Source organism: Canis lupus, chromosome 35 (genome assembly GCF_011100685.1).
Source record: "Canis lupus familiaris isolate Mischka breed German Shepherd chromosome 35, alternate assembly UU_Cfam_GSD_1.0, whole genome shotgun sequence".
Classification (NCBI taxonomy): domain Eukaryota; kingdom Metazoa; phylum Chordata; class Mammalia; order Carnivora; family Canidae; genus Canis; species Canis lupus.
In genome coordinates, this window is record NC_049256.1 from 27,519,418 (window position 1) to 27,538,489 (window position 19,072).

The window sequence follows — 19,072 nt, forward strand, 5'->3', positions numbered from 1 at the left end:
TAAAGCAAGCTCACAAATTATCCTTTAAGATTGATTTACATTTAACCAAACTTTATAATTAAAAAAATTGTAAAGGAGTATATATAGCTATATAAGGCAAAGTATATTTTTAAATAGACAGAACTTATTTTTTGGAGATGGCAAGAAATATGTATCTACAGTCCAGACTCTCCTTACCCTCTCTTTGTTTTTCTATCCTACACTGTGATCTCATCATGCCATAGAGTGAAGAAAAAAAATCCACAACCATACTCTAATGCCTGTTTTTCTTAAACCAAGACTCTGCAGCTTCCCACTCAATGTTTCTTGGTACCTTGTGATGTCACCAAGTGACCATCCCAACTCCACCCTGGCATCAGCATGGCCCTGCTGTCCTCTATGTGCACACACACACACACACACACACACACACAGGGGTTGAACTCAGTAATCCCCAGGTAAAAATCTTGGGCACCATGTCAGTGTTCTCATCTACAAAATGGGTGTAATTTTTGTTTCACATGACTGATGACCAGATGAAATTAAATATATACAACATGGCAAAGCACTCAATACAAACTTTGCAGACAGATCTACCTTACCCTTGGAAATCCTTCCTGCTCTGCAACCTTATAAATTACTGGAAACCCTGATGGGCTTTGATCTCTGCATTTGAACTAACCTGCCTCATGGATCACTTGTTTCCCCTACTCTACTCTACCCCCCACCCCTACCCCATCTTTCTGAATTTCCCTAATAGTTAGGGTCTGTTTCATAACATTCAATACTAAATCATTGCATGTCTGCTCTGTGTTTCCTTTTTTTTTATTTTTTTTATTTGAGTGTAGATGACACATAATTTTATATTAGTTCCCATTATACAACTTAGTGATTTAACAAGTTTAAACAGTATGCATGTTCACCAGGAGTGTAGCTACCATCTGTCCTGTTACATGGCTTTTACTTCACTTTTTCTTTTTAAAGTAGACCCAGAATTCTTCAGGTGTATGTATTTAGCACAGTGCAGGGCACCCACAAGATACAGCAAATTGGAAGTTTGAGAATCAACACATATTTCTGATCTTCACCTACCAGTCTCTTCTATGGGGGTCTTCTTGAATTTTTACTGTCCAGCCCTCTCTCTGTATATTTAAGTCAACCATGCTTTAAATGAAGAGAGAAAGTGAAAAAATGAGGTGGGAGATACCATTTTTAAAAACTTTGATCTCAAAATGGGGGAGAATGTTGGTTTTAGAACATTTTGATCTCCTTGGATTTATTTTTATTTTCATTCTCTGACAATTCAAAAATTGCAATGATAATTGCATTGTTCTCTAAATGCCCTAGTTAGAACCAGAGCCAAGATTATTTCATCCTATTTAGGAAAGAGCTGTAGGAAGGAGCCCATAAAACATCCTTGTTTTCTTGAGGAGAGTGCAGATCACTTCACTGCTGGAAGAAAATCAGCCTCAGGCAGTGGAAGTGTTGGCCAGACTGCACTGAATGGCATCAGCAAAATGTCTGGAGCAACAGAATGGCCGGCACTGAGAGGTTGCTTGAGATGGAAGTGGATTTATGTGACAACTCTTTAATTTCATTTTGTAATTCTATTCATGGAATCTAAAGGTTATATAACTTCAGGAAAATACTCAGGCAACCTTTTGAGTTCAGGCTCTGGTATATTTAATAAGAGCAAATTTGCTTATCCTCTTCAAGCTCAGCTCTCTTCTCTGTGAAATGGGAATGAAAATATTTTCTTCCAAAGAAGACATTTAATATCTTTCTACGTAGGTATTTGGAGAGTAATAATAATAAGACAACAATCTGTCTCTGAGGTATTTGAGCACTGTAAGCTACTCAAATATTTTGGCAACTCTTCCAGTTTTCTCCCAAAGTATAATTTAAAAAAATTTAAAACATGACTATCATGTCAAAGACTTATTTAACTCATTAATGAAGGAAGCAGCAGGATATTAAAGCTGATTCAAAGAGAATTTGAAAACCTAAGTATACACAGGCTCTGAAAGAATTACTGCTGAAATAAGATTGCTAAATTTAAATATAAAATTGTTCACTTCCTACAGGGCAATAAAACTGGCAAAATGGTAAGAATATAAATATTAAAAATGATAACTTTTGGCATAACTGTTTCTACCATTCAGATATCATTTGTATTTTTATCAAAGATTAAAGTTAACATTTAACGTCTAAGGTTATGAGTTCTAATTGATGGTAAATAGTCAAACAAAAACACCTTCTCCTAGAAAATTAAGTAATCCTGGGCAAAACCTGCTAGACAATCTTTCTATGACATCCAAAGGACATGCAGTCATTTTTTTGTCTTGTTACCATGTTTTGAAAATATATTTTAATATTACCTATTTATTTTCAGTTTTTCTTTTCATCTCATTCCTGATTGGTAGATTCACTTCTTCTGTTTTATACTTTATTTTCTTCTGTCTGATGCTGTAATTCTACATGTCTCTAATTCTCTTTTTCCCATCAGCCATTTATTGCCAAATTATATCCTCAGATCTTTTCTGATTTTGCTCCCTAATTAAGCCATTATTTGAGTCTGCTTTAGTTCTTACATTAAAACCTGACTTAAACCTAATTGGTGATGCACAAACATTCACTTCCTTTTAGTATTAGAGATAGGTAATATTTGTGATTCCACTCTTGGTATCTTAGTATGGTATAGGGAAAACAAGGGTGGAAGGAGAGCTAAAATTTTTAAAACTTCCTGTTCATGTAGGAGTAGGAATATATCAGCTGTATTTGAGCCTGCCCTTGTATCTTGAACACCATCATTTTCACTAATGAAAGCCCATATCTAATGTCCATTATGCTTATTAACAAGCCATTGATTTCACCAATGAAAATCTATGTATAATATTCATTATGCTAATTAACAAACTTCTGTGTTGATCAGACATAGACCTAGCTGAAGCCTTAGAGATACCATCTCTGGGGCATTGTCTTCTGAATAAGTGTCCACTAATCACCCCTAGAATATCCTCAAATAGGGAAATTATACTCTGGGGGCCTAGAGGCATCATATTCATTTACATTACATGATCTAGGTTGCAAGTAGTTTAAAATAAAATGTAGTCTATGTCACAACCGGTACTTGGCCTGTTTCTAAATGGAGTTAACACAACCTAGCAGTCTTTGTGGAAGGCAGGGATGACTGGTACTTGCTACCTTGCAAGTTTTCTGTCTCTAAGCTCCAGAAGCTGGGACGCTGGCAACACTTTTTTGGAAATATGGGTTCCATTGACTAAACTGGCCATAGGAAGTTGAATAGGAAAGCACTGAAATCTGAACTTTCCCCTGGAGGATTGGGATATTCCCCCAGGAGGAGACCTCATCACCCCACAATGGCCATGGCTATTGGCTACTGGGAAAATATGAGGAAATGCAGCATTCTGACTTAGTAAAAAGAAAGAGTATCTTTTTACATTGCTCATTTCTTTTGGGCGCCAGTGTCTGTTAGAGCTAACTGGAAAAACAAAGACCAAAAGCAACTCTGCTTTAAATTCTGTTGTAATTGTGTCAGGTTTTATATTATGATAAAATATTAGCCTCCTTACAAGGAGAAGGAGGTTAAATCCCTAGTTGATTCAAAGTGAATTTAGTTTCTCCAAAGATGAGCAGGATGAGACAAAAACATGACCCATTTTTTTTCTCCTCAGAGTCCAAATTTTTGCTCTATTTTTTTCTTCTCTCCTCTATCTCAGGAAGGTTTCTCACAGCCAGCAGTGCGGAGGCATGCCCTTGCTGCTTGCAGAGCAGAAAGATTCATGGCTTCCTCTAACATATAAGATCCTGTATTATTCTAGGCAAAAAGAACAGCCCAGAGTGATTCATTGGGCAATGTGCATGTTGTGCCCTGGCCAGAGCTGTTACCTATTTATGACAATATAATTTCATTTGCTTTTGGAGACGCACTTTATGCCCTATTAGACTAACCCAGAAATATGTCCACCAGGCAAGATGCTTAACCTCTTCCAGTGATCTACACTGCATAGAGCCTAATGGCAGGAGTAGCATTGGCAGTTGATTTTGATTCTTCTTTGTAGAAGTGAAGGGGTTGCAACAGTTGCTGAAACTCCCCAAATTTGTGGTTATGAAATTTCTGAGTCCATGCTATACCATGATCGGCATGCGAGGATTTATACTGCCTACATTTGGAAACAAAATTTAAATGATTATTTAAATAATGTTCTAATGTTAGAATCATTTTTCGCCATGTGAATGGTGGTATATACAGTGTCTGGTTTTTGTGTACTAACCCTACCCTGGGTCTGACCTTACTTTATTCCACATTTTTCCTATTTTCTAAGTCCTTAAAAAATTAACCTAATTTTTAAAGATTTTACACATACGAATGAATTTAATGCAAACATAATGAACCCTGATGGATGCCCCTTTCTATCCTTATCAGATCATGGTATTTTCCCAAAGGATACTAATTCCTTTCCTTTGCCTTCCTCTCTAGAAAGAACTATTAGCGTGAATGTGATATTTATTTATTCTCATGCATGCTTCCATATTTTAATACATACTTTTATATCCGCAATGAGAAATAGTTTTGCTATGCAGGTTTTAAATTTTTATGACTAGTGTCTCATTTTCTTTTGTAGGATTTTGCCATAATTTATTTATCCATTTTCTTAGGGTGTCTCCAGTATTTCACCATTACAAGCAATGCTGCAAAGAACATTCTTTTTTTTTTAATTTTTATTTATTTATTTATGATAGTCACAGAGAGAGAGAGGCAGAGACACAGGCAGAGGGAGAAGCAGGCTCCATGAACCAGGAGCCTGACGTGGGATTCGATCCCGGGTCTCCAGGATCGCGCCCTGGGCCAAAGGCAGGCGCTAAACCGCTGCGCCACCCAGGGATCCCTGCAAAGAACATTCTTAACCATGTGTCCATGTGTAAGGGTTCTCTAGAGGAACAGACTACAATGGAATTGTAACTTTTTGGATATGAATATCTTCAGCTTTATCAAATATTGCTGAATTGCTCTCCAAAGAGAAATGTTAGAGTTCTTTATATATTCAGGGTACTTAAGTATTGTTGGTTATATGCACGGCAAATATATTTTCCTGTCTGTGGCTTGCCTTTTCCTTTTCTTCAGAGTGAGTTTTAAAAGTAATGTTAATTTTGATGTATTCAAAGGTATGGAGTTTTTTTTAATGTTTTGTGCACATTGTATCTCATTCTAACGATCTTTCATTTTACGTGATCATGAAGGAAACTCATCCTCTGGTTTCTTAGTCTATGTGAGCACACTTCATGGATTACCCTATGTTATATGAGTACTGGTTTAAACCATGCTGATCTAGGTGTAAAAGTTACCCCCTTGATATTCTCAAATTCCTTAGTGAGCAAAGTGGTTTTTATGATATTGACAAAGGAGGAGTTCACATCTACTCCACATTGGAGAAAGCAACACCTCCTGTTAGCTTCTCTGTTTTCTCTCTTTGTTAAATCTTGACCTTACCAGTACTTTCTCTACCAGAATTAGTCTCGCTTTTTTCTAAGTAACAGTTGACTTATAAATTAACAAGCAGGGATCCCTGGGTGGCGCAGCGGTTTGGCGCTTGCCTTTGGCCCAGGGCGCGATCCTGGAGACCCGGGATCGAATCCCACATCGGGCTCCCGGTGCATGGAGCCTGCTTCTCCCTCTGCCTATGTCTCTGCCTCTCTCTCTCTCACTGTGTGACTATCATAAATAAATAAATAAAAAAAAATTAAAAAAAAATAAATTAACAAGCAACAAGAATATAAAAGTGTCATCTCAATAACAGTGGGTCTCTCACTCTAAGAAGTTATCACAATCATTTATTTAGTCATATCTATTAAGCATGAACTAAGTGTCAAGTATTATGCAAGATACTGAGTGAACAATGTCCTAGATGGAAAAGATGGTGGAGGGAGATTTTCGAAGGCTTCTCTGAGGAAGGGATATTTAAAGTGAGGTAGGAAGAGTAAGGAACTAGCTATTCTAAGGTGGGGGAAAATATTTAACAGGAGGTTACATGACAAATGCAAAAGCCAAATGCAATGAAAAGAGCTTGGCATGTCAGGGGAACCTGAAAGAAAGCATGGCAATTATAGCTAAAAGGAAATTTTGAAGGAAGAAAGTGATATGGAATGTGGATAGAGAGCATAAGAGTGAAATTAGGGTTTAGGACAGAGAGCATAGGGGTGAAATTTTAAGCTTTCATAAACAGAGGCTAATTATTTGATTTTGGATTTTAAAATATAGCTTTGGCTGTATTTAGTACATAGACTGGCTGTACCCAAAAACAGAAGAAGGAAACCATGTAGGAAGCTGTGGCTGGGGTTCAAGTGAAAGGCAATGAAGACCAAGATTAGTTTTGTAAAGGAAACATAGAGAGGTACACTTAGAGGGAGAGATAACAGAGCTTTCTGAAGAGATACATAGAGTAAGGAAGAAAATGTAATCAAAGATGGCTCCTGGTGATATGGCATGGATCAGGTTGGGTGACAAACACTGAGATAGTGGCAACTACCCATTGAGGTTTAGGGCAGGAGAGGGATGGCGCAGGTTAGAGTTTTGTCTTTTGCATATCACTTTCAGATGCCTATGAAACATCCATGTGGAGACTTTTGAGTATTTAGTTGAATTGGAGCTCAGAGAAGAGGTACATTTGGGAGCATCAGCTAGTAGAAAAAGACTTATATATGATATGAAAAAGGAATGAAGCGAGATCTTTCTTTAGTTTCAACCTAAACTTTAGTTTCAACCTAAACTTCATATTCCCATGACTATCAGCCTTAGCCTTGAGTTTCTGTGCATGGATAGAGATCTTAGACTGTTTTTCAGAAAGCCCAGGGAAAGTCAGAAGTGGGCAATTCATCCATTTGTTCTCATTTACAAATCTCATTGCTTCTCTAGTTTTTTGGTTTTTAGAATTCTCAGAATTAAGTGCTAGGAGGTACTGCACCAGTGTACTACAAAAGTAATGAGGTTGATTGCACACTTTATTATTTCTTAATTAATTTTTTATTTTTTAAAAAAGATTTTATTTTGATTTGAGAGGGAGAGAGATGTAGGCTTGATCCCAGGACCCTGAGATCACAACCTGAGCTGAAATCAAGCTGCTTAACACACTGAACCACCCAGGTGCCTCTGATTGCACACGTTAAAGGAAAAATTGAATTATATTATTGGAAGTTTGAGAGTTTTGTATCATAGTAGATCTCTGTTAATACGTAGCAAAACTGGCATGCCTGTTCTCTGCAACATTTACAGTTCCAAAACTTTAACTTGGGGTTCTATTACTATTCCTGAAGTAGATTTGTCAATTATTTCTGTGTAGTCGACAAGGAGTTTAGTACTTCAGTAGATTATGCTTACTTTTTCTCGTTGCAGGTAGAATGTTGACTAATTGAGGTTCTCTGGCAGAATGTTCTATATGGCCATAGATAGATTTGCAGCTTGTGTTTTATGTTTATTATCAATGTTTACTCCACTTATATTTACCTTCAGCTGCTTGGACACAAAATTCTGGTTGTCTACTGGTTACTAAGAAAGAGTATATCTATTAGGCAGAAAGTATTGGGTACCTACCATTAACCAGCTGCTGTGGTACCCATGAGAGTTACCAGAAAACTAGGTCAGAGGAGGAGGGGCAAGATGACAGAAGAGTAGGGTCCCCAAGTCACCTGTCCACACCAAATTACCTAGATAACCTTCACATCATCCTGAAAATCTACGAATTCGGCCTGAGATTTAAAGAGAGACCAGCTGGAATGCTACAGTGAGAAGAGTTCACGCTTCTATCAAGGTAGGAAGACGGGGAAAAAGAAATAAAGAAACAAAAGGCCTCCAAGGGGGAGGGGCCCCGCGAGGAGCCGGGCTGAGGCCGGGGCGAGTGTCCCCAGGACAGGAGAGCCCCGTCCCGGAGGAGCAGGAGCTGCACCGACCTTCCCGGGCGGAAAGGGGCTCGCAGGGAGCTGGAGCAGGACCCAGGAGGGCGGGGATGCCCTCGGGCTCCCGGGGACAGTAACAGCAACTGCGCGCCCAGGAGAGTGCGCCGAGCTCCCTAAGGGCTGCAGCGCGCACGGCGGGACCCGGCGGGACCGGAGCAGCCAGGAGGGGCTCGGGGGCGGCTCCGCGGAGGGGGCTGCGGGGCGGGAGCGCGAATCCAGCAGCGCAGGCCCCGGAGCACAGGGCGCCGGGACACAGCCCAGGATCCGGCCTCCCCCCGGGACAGGCAGAGGCCGGGAGGGCCCAGGACAGCGAGGACGCTCCTGCCTCGAGCTGAGCAGATCAGCGGCCCCGCCCTGGAGCCTCCAGGCCCTGCGGATGGAGTAGTTCCTGCGGGGGCTGAATCCATGGCTCCAGAGCTGCCGCCGCCACTGCAGTTGTTCCTCCTGCGGCCTCACGGGGTAAACAACCCCCACTGAGCCCTGCACCAGGCAGGGGCAGGGCAGCTCCCCCAAGTGCTAACACCTGAAAATCAGCACAACAGGCCCCTCCCCCAGAAGACCAGCTAGACGGACCAGTTCCAGGGGAAGTCAAGGGATTTAAAGTATACAGAATCAGAAGATACTCCCCCGTGGTTTTTTTTTTTTTCTTTTTGATTTTTGATTGCTTCCGCCACCCTTTTTTTCACCTTTCTTTCTCTTTCTCCTCTCTTTTTTCCTTTTTTTCTTCCTTTTTTCTTTTTTCTTTTTCTCTTTTCTTTCCTACTCTCTCTCTCTTTTTCTCCTTTTCCCAATACAACTTGTTTTTGGCCACTCTGCACTGAGCAAAATGACGAGAAGGAAAACCTCACCTCAAAAGAAAGAATCAGAAACAGTCCTCTCTCCCACAGAATTACAAAATCTGGATCACAATTCAATGTCAGAAAGCCAATTCAGAAGCACTATTATACAGCTGCTGGTGGCTCTAGAAAAAAGCATAAAGGACTCAAGAGACTTCATGACTGCAGAATTTAGATCTAATCAGGCAGAAATTAAAAATCAATTGAATGAGATGCAATCCAAACTAGAAGTCCTAATGACCAGGGTTAAGGAGGTGGAAGAACGGGTGACTGACATAGAAGACAAGTTGACGGCAAAGAGGGAAACTGAGGAAAAAAGAGACAGACAATTAAAAGCCCATGAAGATAGATTAAGGGAAATAAACGATAGCCTGAGGAAGAAAAACCTATGTTTAATTGGGGTTCCCTAGGGCGCCGAAAGAGACAGAGGGCCAGAATATGTATTTGAACAAATCCTAGCTGAAAACTTTCCTAATCTGGGAAGGGAAACAGGCATTCAGATCCAGGAAATAGAGAGATCTCCCCCTAAAATCAATAAAAACCGTTCAACACCTCGACATTTAATAGTTAAACTTGCAAATTCCAAAGACAAAGAGAAGATCCTTAAAGCAGCAAGAGACAAGAAATCCCTGACTTTTATGGGGAAGAATATTAGGGTAACAGCAGACCTCTCCACAGAGACCTGGCAGGCCAGAAAGGGCTGGCAGGATATATTCAGGGTCCTAAATGAGAAGACATACAACCACGAATACTTTATCCAGCAAGGCTCTCATTCAAAATGGAAGGAGAGATAAAGAGCTTCCAAGACAGGCAGGAACTGAAAGAATATGTGACCTCCAAACCAGCTCTGCAAGAAATTTTAAGGGGGACTCTTAAAATTCCCCTTTAAGAAGAAGTCCAGTGCAACATTCCACAAAAACAAGGACTGAATAGATATCATGATGACACTAAACTCATACCTTTCAATAGTAACTCTGAACGTGAACAGGCTTAATGACCCCATCAAAAGGCGCAGGGTTTCAGACTGGATAAAAAAGCAGGACCCATCTATTTGCTGTCTACAAGAGACTAATTTTAGACAGAAGGACACCTACAACCTGAAAATAAAAGGTTGGAGAACCATTTACCATTCGAATGGTCCTCAAAAGAAAGCAGGGGTAGCCATCCTTATATCAGATAAACTAAAATTTACCCCGAAGACTGTAGTGAGAGATGAAGAGGGACACTATCTCATACTTAAAGGATCTATCCAACAAGAGGACTTAACAATCCTGAATATATATGCCCCGAATGTGGGAGCTGCCAAATATTTAAACCAATTAATAACCAACGTGAAGAAATACTTAGATAATAATACACTTATACTTGGTGACTTCAATCTAGCTCTTTCTACCCTCGATAGGTCTTCTTAGCACAACATCTCCAAAGAAACGAGAGCTTTAAATGATACACTGGAACAGATGGATTTCACAGATATCTACAGAACTTTACATCCAAACTCAACTGAATACACATTCTTCTCAAGTGCACATGGAACTTTCTCCAGAATAGACCACATGCTGGGTCACAAATTGGGTCTGAACCTATACCAAAAGATTGGGATCGTCCCCTGCATATTCTCAGACCATAATGCCTTGAAATTAGAACTAAATCACAACAAGAAGTTTGGAAGGACGTCGAACACGTGGAGGTTAAGGACCATCCTGCTAAAAGATGAAAGGGTCAACCAGGAAATTAAGAAGAATTAAAAAGATTCATGGAAACTAATGAGAATGAAGATACTAACCCTTCAAAATCTTTGGGATGCAGCAAAAGCAGTCCTAAGGGGAAAATACATCGCAATACAAGCATCCATTCAAAAACTGAAAAGAACTCAAATACAAAAGCTAACCTTACACATAAAGGAGCTAGAGATAAAACAGCAGATTGACCCCACGCCCAGCAGAAGAAGAGAATTAATTAAAATTCGAGCAGAACTCAACCAAATCGAGACCAGAAGAACTGTGGAACAGATCAACAGAACCAGGAGTTTGTTCTTTGAAAGAATTAATAAGATACATAAACCATTAGCCAACCTTATTAAAAAGAAGAGAGAGGAGACTCAAATTAATAAAATCATGAATGGGAAAGGAGAGATCACTACCAACACCAAGGAAATACAAACGATTTTAAAAACATATTATGAGCAGCTATACGCCAAAAAATTAGGCAATATAGAAGAAATGGACGCATTCCTGGAAAGCCACAAACTACCAAAACTGGAACAGGAAGAAGTAGAAAACCTGAACAGGCCAATAACCCGGTGAGGAAATTGAAGCAGTCATCAAAAACCTCCCAAGACACAAGAGTCCAGGGCCAGATGGCTTCCCAGGGGAATTCTATCAAACGTTTAAAGAAGAAATCATACCTATTCTACTAAAGCTGTTTGGAAAGATAGAAAGAGATGGAGTACTTCCAAATTCGTTCTATGAGGTCAGCATCACCCTAATTCCAAAACCAGACAAAGACCCCACCAAAAAGAGAATTACAGACCAATATCCCTGATGAACATTGTTGCAAAAATTCTCAACAAGATACTAGCCAATAGGATCCAAAAATACATTAAGAAAATTATTCACCATGACCAAGTAGGATTTATCCCCGGGACACAAGGCTGGTTCAACACTCGTAAAACAATCAATGTGATTCATCATATCAGCAAGAGAAAAACCAAGAACCATATGATCCTCTCATTAGATGCAGAGAAAGCATTTGACAAAATACAGCATCCATTCCTGATCAAAACTCTTCAGAGTGTAGGGATAGAGGGAACTTTCCTTGACATGTTAAAAGCCATCTACGAAAAGCCCACAGTAAATATCATTCTCAATGGGGAAGCACTGGGAGCCTTTCCCCTAAGATCAGGAACAAGACAGGGATGTCCACTCTCACCACTGCTATTCAACATAGTACTGGAAGTCCTAGCCTCAGCAATCAGACAACAAAAAGACATTAAAGGCATTCAAATTGGCAAAGAAGAAGTCAAACTCTCCCTCTTCGCCGATGACATGATACTCTACGTAGAAAACCCAAAAGCCTCCACCTCAAGATTGCTAGAACTCATACAGCAATTTGGTAGCGTGGCAGGATACAAAATCAATGCCCAGAACTCAGTGGCATTTCTATACACTAACAATGAGACTGAAGAAAGAGAAATTAAGGAGTCAATCCCATTTACAATTGCACCCAAAAGCATAAGATACCTAGGAATAAACCTCACCAAAGAGGTAAAGGATCTATACCCTAAAAACTATAGAACACTTCTGAAAGAAATTGAGGAAGACACAAAGAGATGGAAAAATATTCCATGCTCATGGATTGGCAGAACTAATATTCTGAAAATGTCAATGTTACCCAGGGCAATATACACGTTTAATGCAATCCCTATCAAAATTCCATGGACTTTCTTCAGAGAGTTAGAACAAATTATTTTAAGATTTGTGTGGAATCAGAAAAGACCCCGAATAGCCAGGGGAATTTTAAAAAAGAAAACCATACCTGGGGCATCACAATGCCAGATTTCAGGTTGTACTACAAAGCTGTGGTCATCAAGACAGTGTGGTACTGGCACAAAAACAGACACATAGATCAATGGAACAGAATAGAGAACCCAGAAGTGGACCCTAAACTTTATGGCCAACTAATATTCGACAAAGGAGGAAAGACTATCCATTGGAAGAAAGATAGTCTCTTCAATAAATGGTGCTGGGAAAATTGGACATCCACATGCAGAAGAATGAAACTAGACCACTCTCTTGCACCATACACAAAGATAAATTCAAATGGATGAAAGATCTAAATGTGAGACAAGATTCCATCAAAATCCTAGAGGAGAACATAGGCAACACCCTTTTTGAACTTGGCCACAGTAACTTCCTGCAAGATACATCCACAAAGGCAAAAGAAACAAAAGCAAAAATGAACTATTGGGACTTCATCAAGATAAGAAGCTTTTGCACAGCAAAGGATACAGTCAACAAAACTAAAAGACAACCTACAGAATGGGAGAAGATATTTGCAAATGACGTATCAGATAAAAGGCTAGTTTCCAAGATCTATAAAGAACTTCTTAAACTCAACACCAAAGAAACAAACAATCCAATCATGAAATGGGCAAAAGACATGAACAGAAATCTCACAGAGGAAGACATAGACATGGCCAACATGCACATGAGAAAATGCTCTGCATCACTTGCCATCAGGGAAATACCAATCAAAACCACAATGAGAAACCACCTCACACCTGTGAGAATGGGGAAAATTAACAAGGCAGGAAACCAAAAATGTTGGAGAGGATGCGGAGAAAAGGGAACCCTCTTACACTGTTGGTGGGAATGTGAACTGGTGCAGCCACTCTGGAAAACTGTGTGGAGGTTTCTCAAAGAGTTAAAAATAGACCTGTCCTATGACCCAGCATTGCACTGTTGGGGATTTACCCCAAAGATTCAGATGCAATGAAACGCTGGGACACCTGCACCCCGATGTTTCTAGCAGCAATGTCCACAATAGCCAAGCTGTGTAAGGAGCCTCGGTGTCCATCGAAAGATGAATGGATAAAGAAGATGTGGTTTATGTATACAATGGAATATTACTCAGACATTAGGAAAGACAAATACCCACCATTTGCTCCAATGTGGATGGAACTGGAGGGTATTATGCTGAGTGAAGTAAGTCAATCGGAGAAGGACAAACAGTGTATGTTCTCATTCATTTGGGGAATATAAATAATAGTGAAAGGGAATATAGGGGAAGGGAGAAGAAATGTGTGGGAAATATCAGAAAGGGAGACAGAACATAAAGACTCCTAACTGTGGGAAACGAAGTAGGGGTGGTGGAAGGGGAGGAGGGCGGGAGGTGGGGGTGAGTGGGTGACGGGCACTGAGGGGGACACTTGACGGGATGAGCACTGGGTGTTATTCTGTATGTTGGTAAATTGAACACCAATAAAAATTATTTTATTAAAAAAAAGAAAACTAGGTCATCATTCTTGAGTTCAAGAAACTTACAGTCTGGAAAAGAAACATGTTTGTAATTACCTACATACATTGCAAGATAGAATGGAAAAACGGTTATAACAGATTGAAAAAATATATGCTGTGTTACTTCTGGATAACAATGACTGCATGGCATGGCTTTACAGAATATCCCTAATGAAATGAATGAAAACTAGTAAAAACTAGCAAGTAAACAAGAAGCAGATCACTAGTAGAACAAAACAGGCAAAGGGAATAATTGAATGCCCTACATTTGTCAAGTGGCAGCTGAGAAAAGAATTAAAATATTGTAATGTGACATGACAGGTCACTGAACCACAGCTACGAAATTCAAGAAACAATACTGGTGAATGTATTCTTCAGGGTAAGCTAATAGTTGAAACATGCAATGCTTAAAGCTCAGTGTTTTACATGCTTGTGCAACTTCCTTTTTCACTCATCATGTACCCAAATGGTTATTCTTGTGAGGTAGCTACAAAGGTTCTTTCCATCTATGGATTCTTCCTCTTATAGATCCTCAAAGTCCTCTCACTAAGAGGAAGTAGGGTAGAGAATCAGAAATGACAAATTTTTATGGAATCAGCTTAGAAGTAGCTAACTTCACCTGGCCAGACATCCTTAACCACCAGGGAGGTTGGGAAAGACAGTCTTTCTGTGTGCCCACCAGAAGACAGAAAGCTTTTGGTGACCATAACAGTCTCTGCCACAGAGTCCAAACAATCTCTGTTATTTCCATTAACCATCCTCAAACTGGAAAGAAATGAAACAAAGAACTCCCTGCCCCTATTTTTCCCCTCTTTTGACTGGGTTGAGGGTAGTATAAAAGCTAAATGAGAAGTGAGCAACTGATGATGACCCTCCCTGGAGAAGGAAAGGCTCCAGGGCTTCTCCATCAGAGCCCAGTCTGAATACTCAGCAGCACAGCTCCCAGGGCCTTGGGATACACTGTTATGTCGGTGTCATGGGCCCTGGTTTAGGACGGGCATCTGTCAAAATCAGGAAACTCTAAGAATCCAAGTCTTCTAATAACAGCTGCTTACTTCCTCCGCTGAGCTCTCTTTCATTCTCTTTTACCTCTTCCACTCAAGCTTGCTAGACCCACCAAAAGGAAAACAAAAACAACTGGCTAGGACCTGGGATACCCAGGCTTTATTTGTAGTTTAGAGAGATATAAATAGGCCTCAGTGGAAAAGAACTTAAAGGGAACTCACTCACTCACACTATAGTGGATCAAATAGAAATTCTGGACAAGTGTCTCATGATAACCATGAGATGAAAAGGAAAACCACATGGAAGCTGTGAAACGCTCTGCAGAGGGGGAAAAGGCATAACAGGAAAAGACAAAGAACCTAGTCTAAAAGAAAACTATAACTCAGGGAATAAAAGCAAATCCCATGCATATGCTTTGTGTTATAGAAGAACATAATAGGATTGAAGCAATTAAAAAAGAACTCAAAAATGAAAACACAAGGTCATGGGGTGTGGTTAAAAGGGGAAGGGGCCGGGATCCCTGGGTGGCGCAGCGGTTTAGCGCCTGCCTTTGGCCCAGGGCGCGATCCTGGAGATCCGGGATCGAATCCCACGTCAGGCTCCCGGTGCATGGAGCCTGCTTCTCTCTCTGCCTGTGTCTCTGCCTCTCTCTCTCTCTCACTGTGTGCCTATCATGAATAAATAAAAATTTAAAAAAAAAAAAAAAAAGGGGAAGGGGCCATGGGTGGTGATAATCCCACTCTCAGTCCCCAAGGCACAGAGCAGGACAGAAGACAGCAAAGACTCGACCTGAGGGACAGAGAGGCAATAATCATCATGCTCTTCTAGGTATTAGAAGGAACTAAGTGTTTCCTGAAATCAAGGACAAGAATAAAGCCAGGCTGCCAGGATAGAGCAGAACTGAAGCTTGGGAAGCCCTCAGGACTCACACTATTTCTTGCTTTTGCTGCTGTGTTGTAAACCTCTTTGAAGAGGCTTCACAGGTTCTTCGTCCACATGGAAGAATATGGTTTATGCTCTGCTCCCAGCAACAAATAGACTGACTAGCTGGCTCTGAGTCACAATGCCAAATTCCCAGGAGAAGAATCTGATAGATCCAGCTTATGTTACGGCCAGTCAGCTATAGAAGGGAGACATAAAATCATAAAGCAATACTAGTTTACAATTCCTGAGTGTGAACTGGGTGTCAGGCCACTGCCAAGTGCTTACAATGGGGCATCTCATACAACGAACACGTGGGAGAGATAGTACTTATATCATTTTTTAATTGGATGCTGCTGTTGTAGCTCAGAAAATTTAAGTTGCTTATCCCGTGTCACACAGGTGTCTTGTCTCAGAGTCAGGTTTCAAACCTAGGTTGTGAGCTCCAAAATCTGCCCTCAACCTTTGTGCTGTATTACCAGTACACATGGGAGCCAGTTATCAAAAGGATAGTCAGTCGGTGGGTTAGACAGATCCCCTAAAAAATTGACCATTATTTTCCTAAAATTTTCTTCAGGTTAGATACTAACAAGAAGACTTACTGGGTCATGGGTTCTATTGCCCAGTGGCTTTCCCGAAAACTTACTCCAATTTACATCTCCGAGAAGTGTACAGAAGTGTTTCTTTCATCATATTATTGCCAACATTGAGTAATAACATTTTATTTCATATTCGCCCATGCAGTAGGAGCTAGATTTGGAAGAATTTATTCTGGCTGGGGGGTTGGGGAAATTGTCACAGGGAAGGTCCATGAGGGTGTATTTATATATATATATATATATTCTTTCCTCTTCCACCTCCCCTCCCCTCCATACCATCATTTTTTTTTTTTAGATATTTAAAATACAACTTTATTCTGATTCTAAACGAAAAGGAATGGGAATGACAGTGACAAACGAGATTTCACCACTGGATATTGTGATGGGACTGTAGCAGTCTCATTATCTGAAACTCAGGAAGGAAACAACTGTGTTCCAAAACAGCTAAGTATGCAGGTCCAAAAAAATGAAGGTACTGATTAAACTGCCACATTCACTCCGAAGCCCATTCATCTCCTTCAGCATCCCAAAGATTAAGCACATGTTCTGCTCAGCTATATAATAAAAGTGGCAAACACGCTGCACCACTGACATCACAGGACAGTTGCCTATAAAACTAGACTTCTGACGCTGGCCTCCAGCTGCACTTCTCACAGGTCATCATCCCCATCCGGGAGCGCGGTTGTCTGAGCAACCTCTAGATCGTGCTGGTACTGTGCTGCCAGAGCTGGATCCATGACCACCTCTGGGGGGGCAAGAGCAGGCATGGCGACAAACTCCAGGTTAGGGTCTCCAATTAGTTTTCTAGCAAGCCACAGGAACGGCTTCTCAAAATTGTAGTTACTTTTGGCAGAAATGTCATAGTACTGAAGGTTCTTCTTTCGGTGGAAGACAATAGATTTTGCCTTAACTTTCCTGTCCTTAATATGCACTTTATTGCCACACAGCACAATGGAGACGTTCTCACACACTCGTACCAGATCTCTATGCCAGTTAGGCACATTCTTGTAAGTAACCCTTGACGTTACATCAAACATCATAATGGCACACTGGGCTTGGATGTAGTAGCCGTCCCAGAGCCCGCTGAACTTCTCCTGGCCGGCAGTGTCCCACACGTGGAACTTGATGGGGCCCCTGTTGGCGTGGAACACTAGGGGGTGGACCTCCACGCCCAGAGTGGCTACATACTTCTCGAATTCACCCATCAGGTGACGTGTCACGAACGTGGTCTTGCCGGTGCCGCCGTCGCCAACCAGCACCAGCTTGAACTGGACTTGGGGTTCTCCCTGGGCAGCCACAGCGCTGGTGCTTCCAGAAGCGTCTGCGGCCCGTCTGACTCCATACAATCATTTTCAAACAAGTAACCGTTTTGTTTAAAAAATGCTGATGAGGTTCATATAGGATTGCTTGTAGTAGGGTAAAATAAATTCACTAACGGGATGACAGGAACAAGGGGTTTTCAGCTTTGAAATGTATTTGACTAGCGACATTTGCATTCTATGAGAAATCTATGCTAATATAACATTCACACTCAGAGGAAAACTTTAAATTGCAAATTTTATAAAGCTTGAAGTCAGTAAAATAATATTTTGGGGAGAGGGGTGGTAATGCTAAGGCGAAGTCAGGGAGCAAGGCTAATAGAAGGTGTGCATTTGCTGGGTGTGAACTCTCTGGGAGCTGCAATTGCCTGGGAAGCCTGGCCCTAGTGAACTCCGCTCCTCTCAACAGTGGATTGCATACCTTAGAGTGCATCAGAATCACCTGGAGAGCATGTAAAACCCAATTGCTAGGTATCCCCCCCCCCCCCACCCCCCAGAGTTTTTGACTTAAGAGGGTTGGGAGTCAGTGGGGAGGAATTCACATCTGGAAATTCATTCCCTGGTGATGCCTGCCCAGGGGGCTACACTTTGAGAGCACCATTGCTCTAAGAAAATCTGAATAGCATATTTGCTGGTCAAAACAGCAAAGAGAATCACCAAATAATAGTAATAACTAAAGGCTCTGCCCGATTCACTTAAGTCTGGCTAAATGTTTCTCCATAGCTTTGAAAGGGTCCTTTACTTCTGGGAAGGGCCTGACAGAAGGAAGAAGCCAGGGCAAGAGGCAAGTAGGGAGAACTCCCTCACCCTCCTGGGGACCGGCCCTGGCCCCCAGCTCCTCCCTCTTCCTCAGAGCTACCAGTTTGGAGGAGAGAAATCCAAGTCTCTCCAAAGTCTCTCTGCCTCTGCTGAGAGCAGCATCTTATGCCAGCTTTCCCTGGCGGCTTCCGACCCAGCCAGCCGCTCACCCCCTCACCCTGGGTGATGATGTCAGCACGCTCTGCTCCATCACACCTGGCTGAAGGAATCAGATAGGCTCCACAGGAAGAGACCTGAGGAAGGAGCACAGTCTTGACAGGTGAACGAAAGACTTTTGTCTTCTGGGCCGGGCTGGCTGCCAGCTTTGTGGATGTCTGTCAGTCAGCTGGCTGCTACACTTGCCTGCCTCTCTCTTTTCCCAAAAAAAGAAACCATTAGCGATTTGCAAAGCTGCTCCAGAGCACATGGGGCTCTAATAGGAGACCGGGATCGAGTTAGGATTGTGTAGCCAGCTCCTGGCTTTGGTGGGAAGCCACATTTGGGAGTGGAGCTTATGAACTCAGGCAGCCAAGGAAGCCGGGCAGGTAGGCAGATGCCTACTTGGCAGTGACAGTTTGCCTGGAATCTTTTCGTAGAATTCCTGAGCAGTGCCCTTCCAGGTGCAG

The 19,072-nt window shown here is 41.4% G+C and overlaps 1 protein-coding gene across 1 annotated transcript; it reads right to left on the reverse strand.

The window, feature by feature from the left end:
- Positions 1-16,631: 16,631 nt before the first annotated feature.
- Positions 16,632-18,073, reverse strand: LOC119867725 (GTP-binding nuclear protein Ran-like). Its single transcript, XM_038584458.1, has one exon. It carries the CDS (start codon positions 17,532-17,534, stop codon positions 16,980-16,982), a length of 555 nt encoding a protein of 184 aa, XP_038440386.1. The 5' UTR covers positions 17,535-18,073; the 3' UTR covers positions 16,632-16,979.
- Between the last annotated feature and the right edge of the window lie 999 nt (positions 18,074-19,072).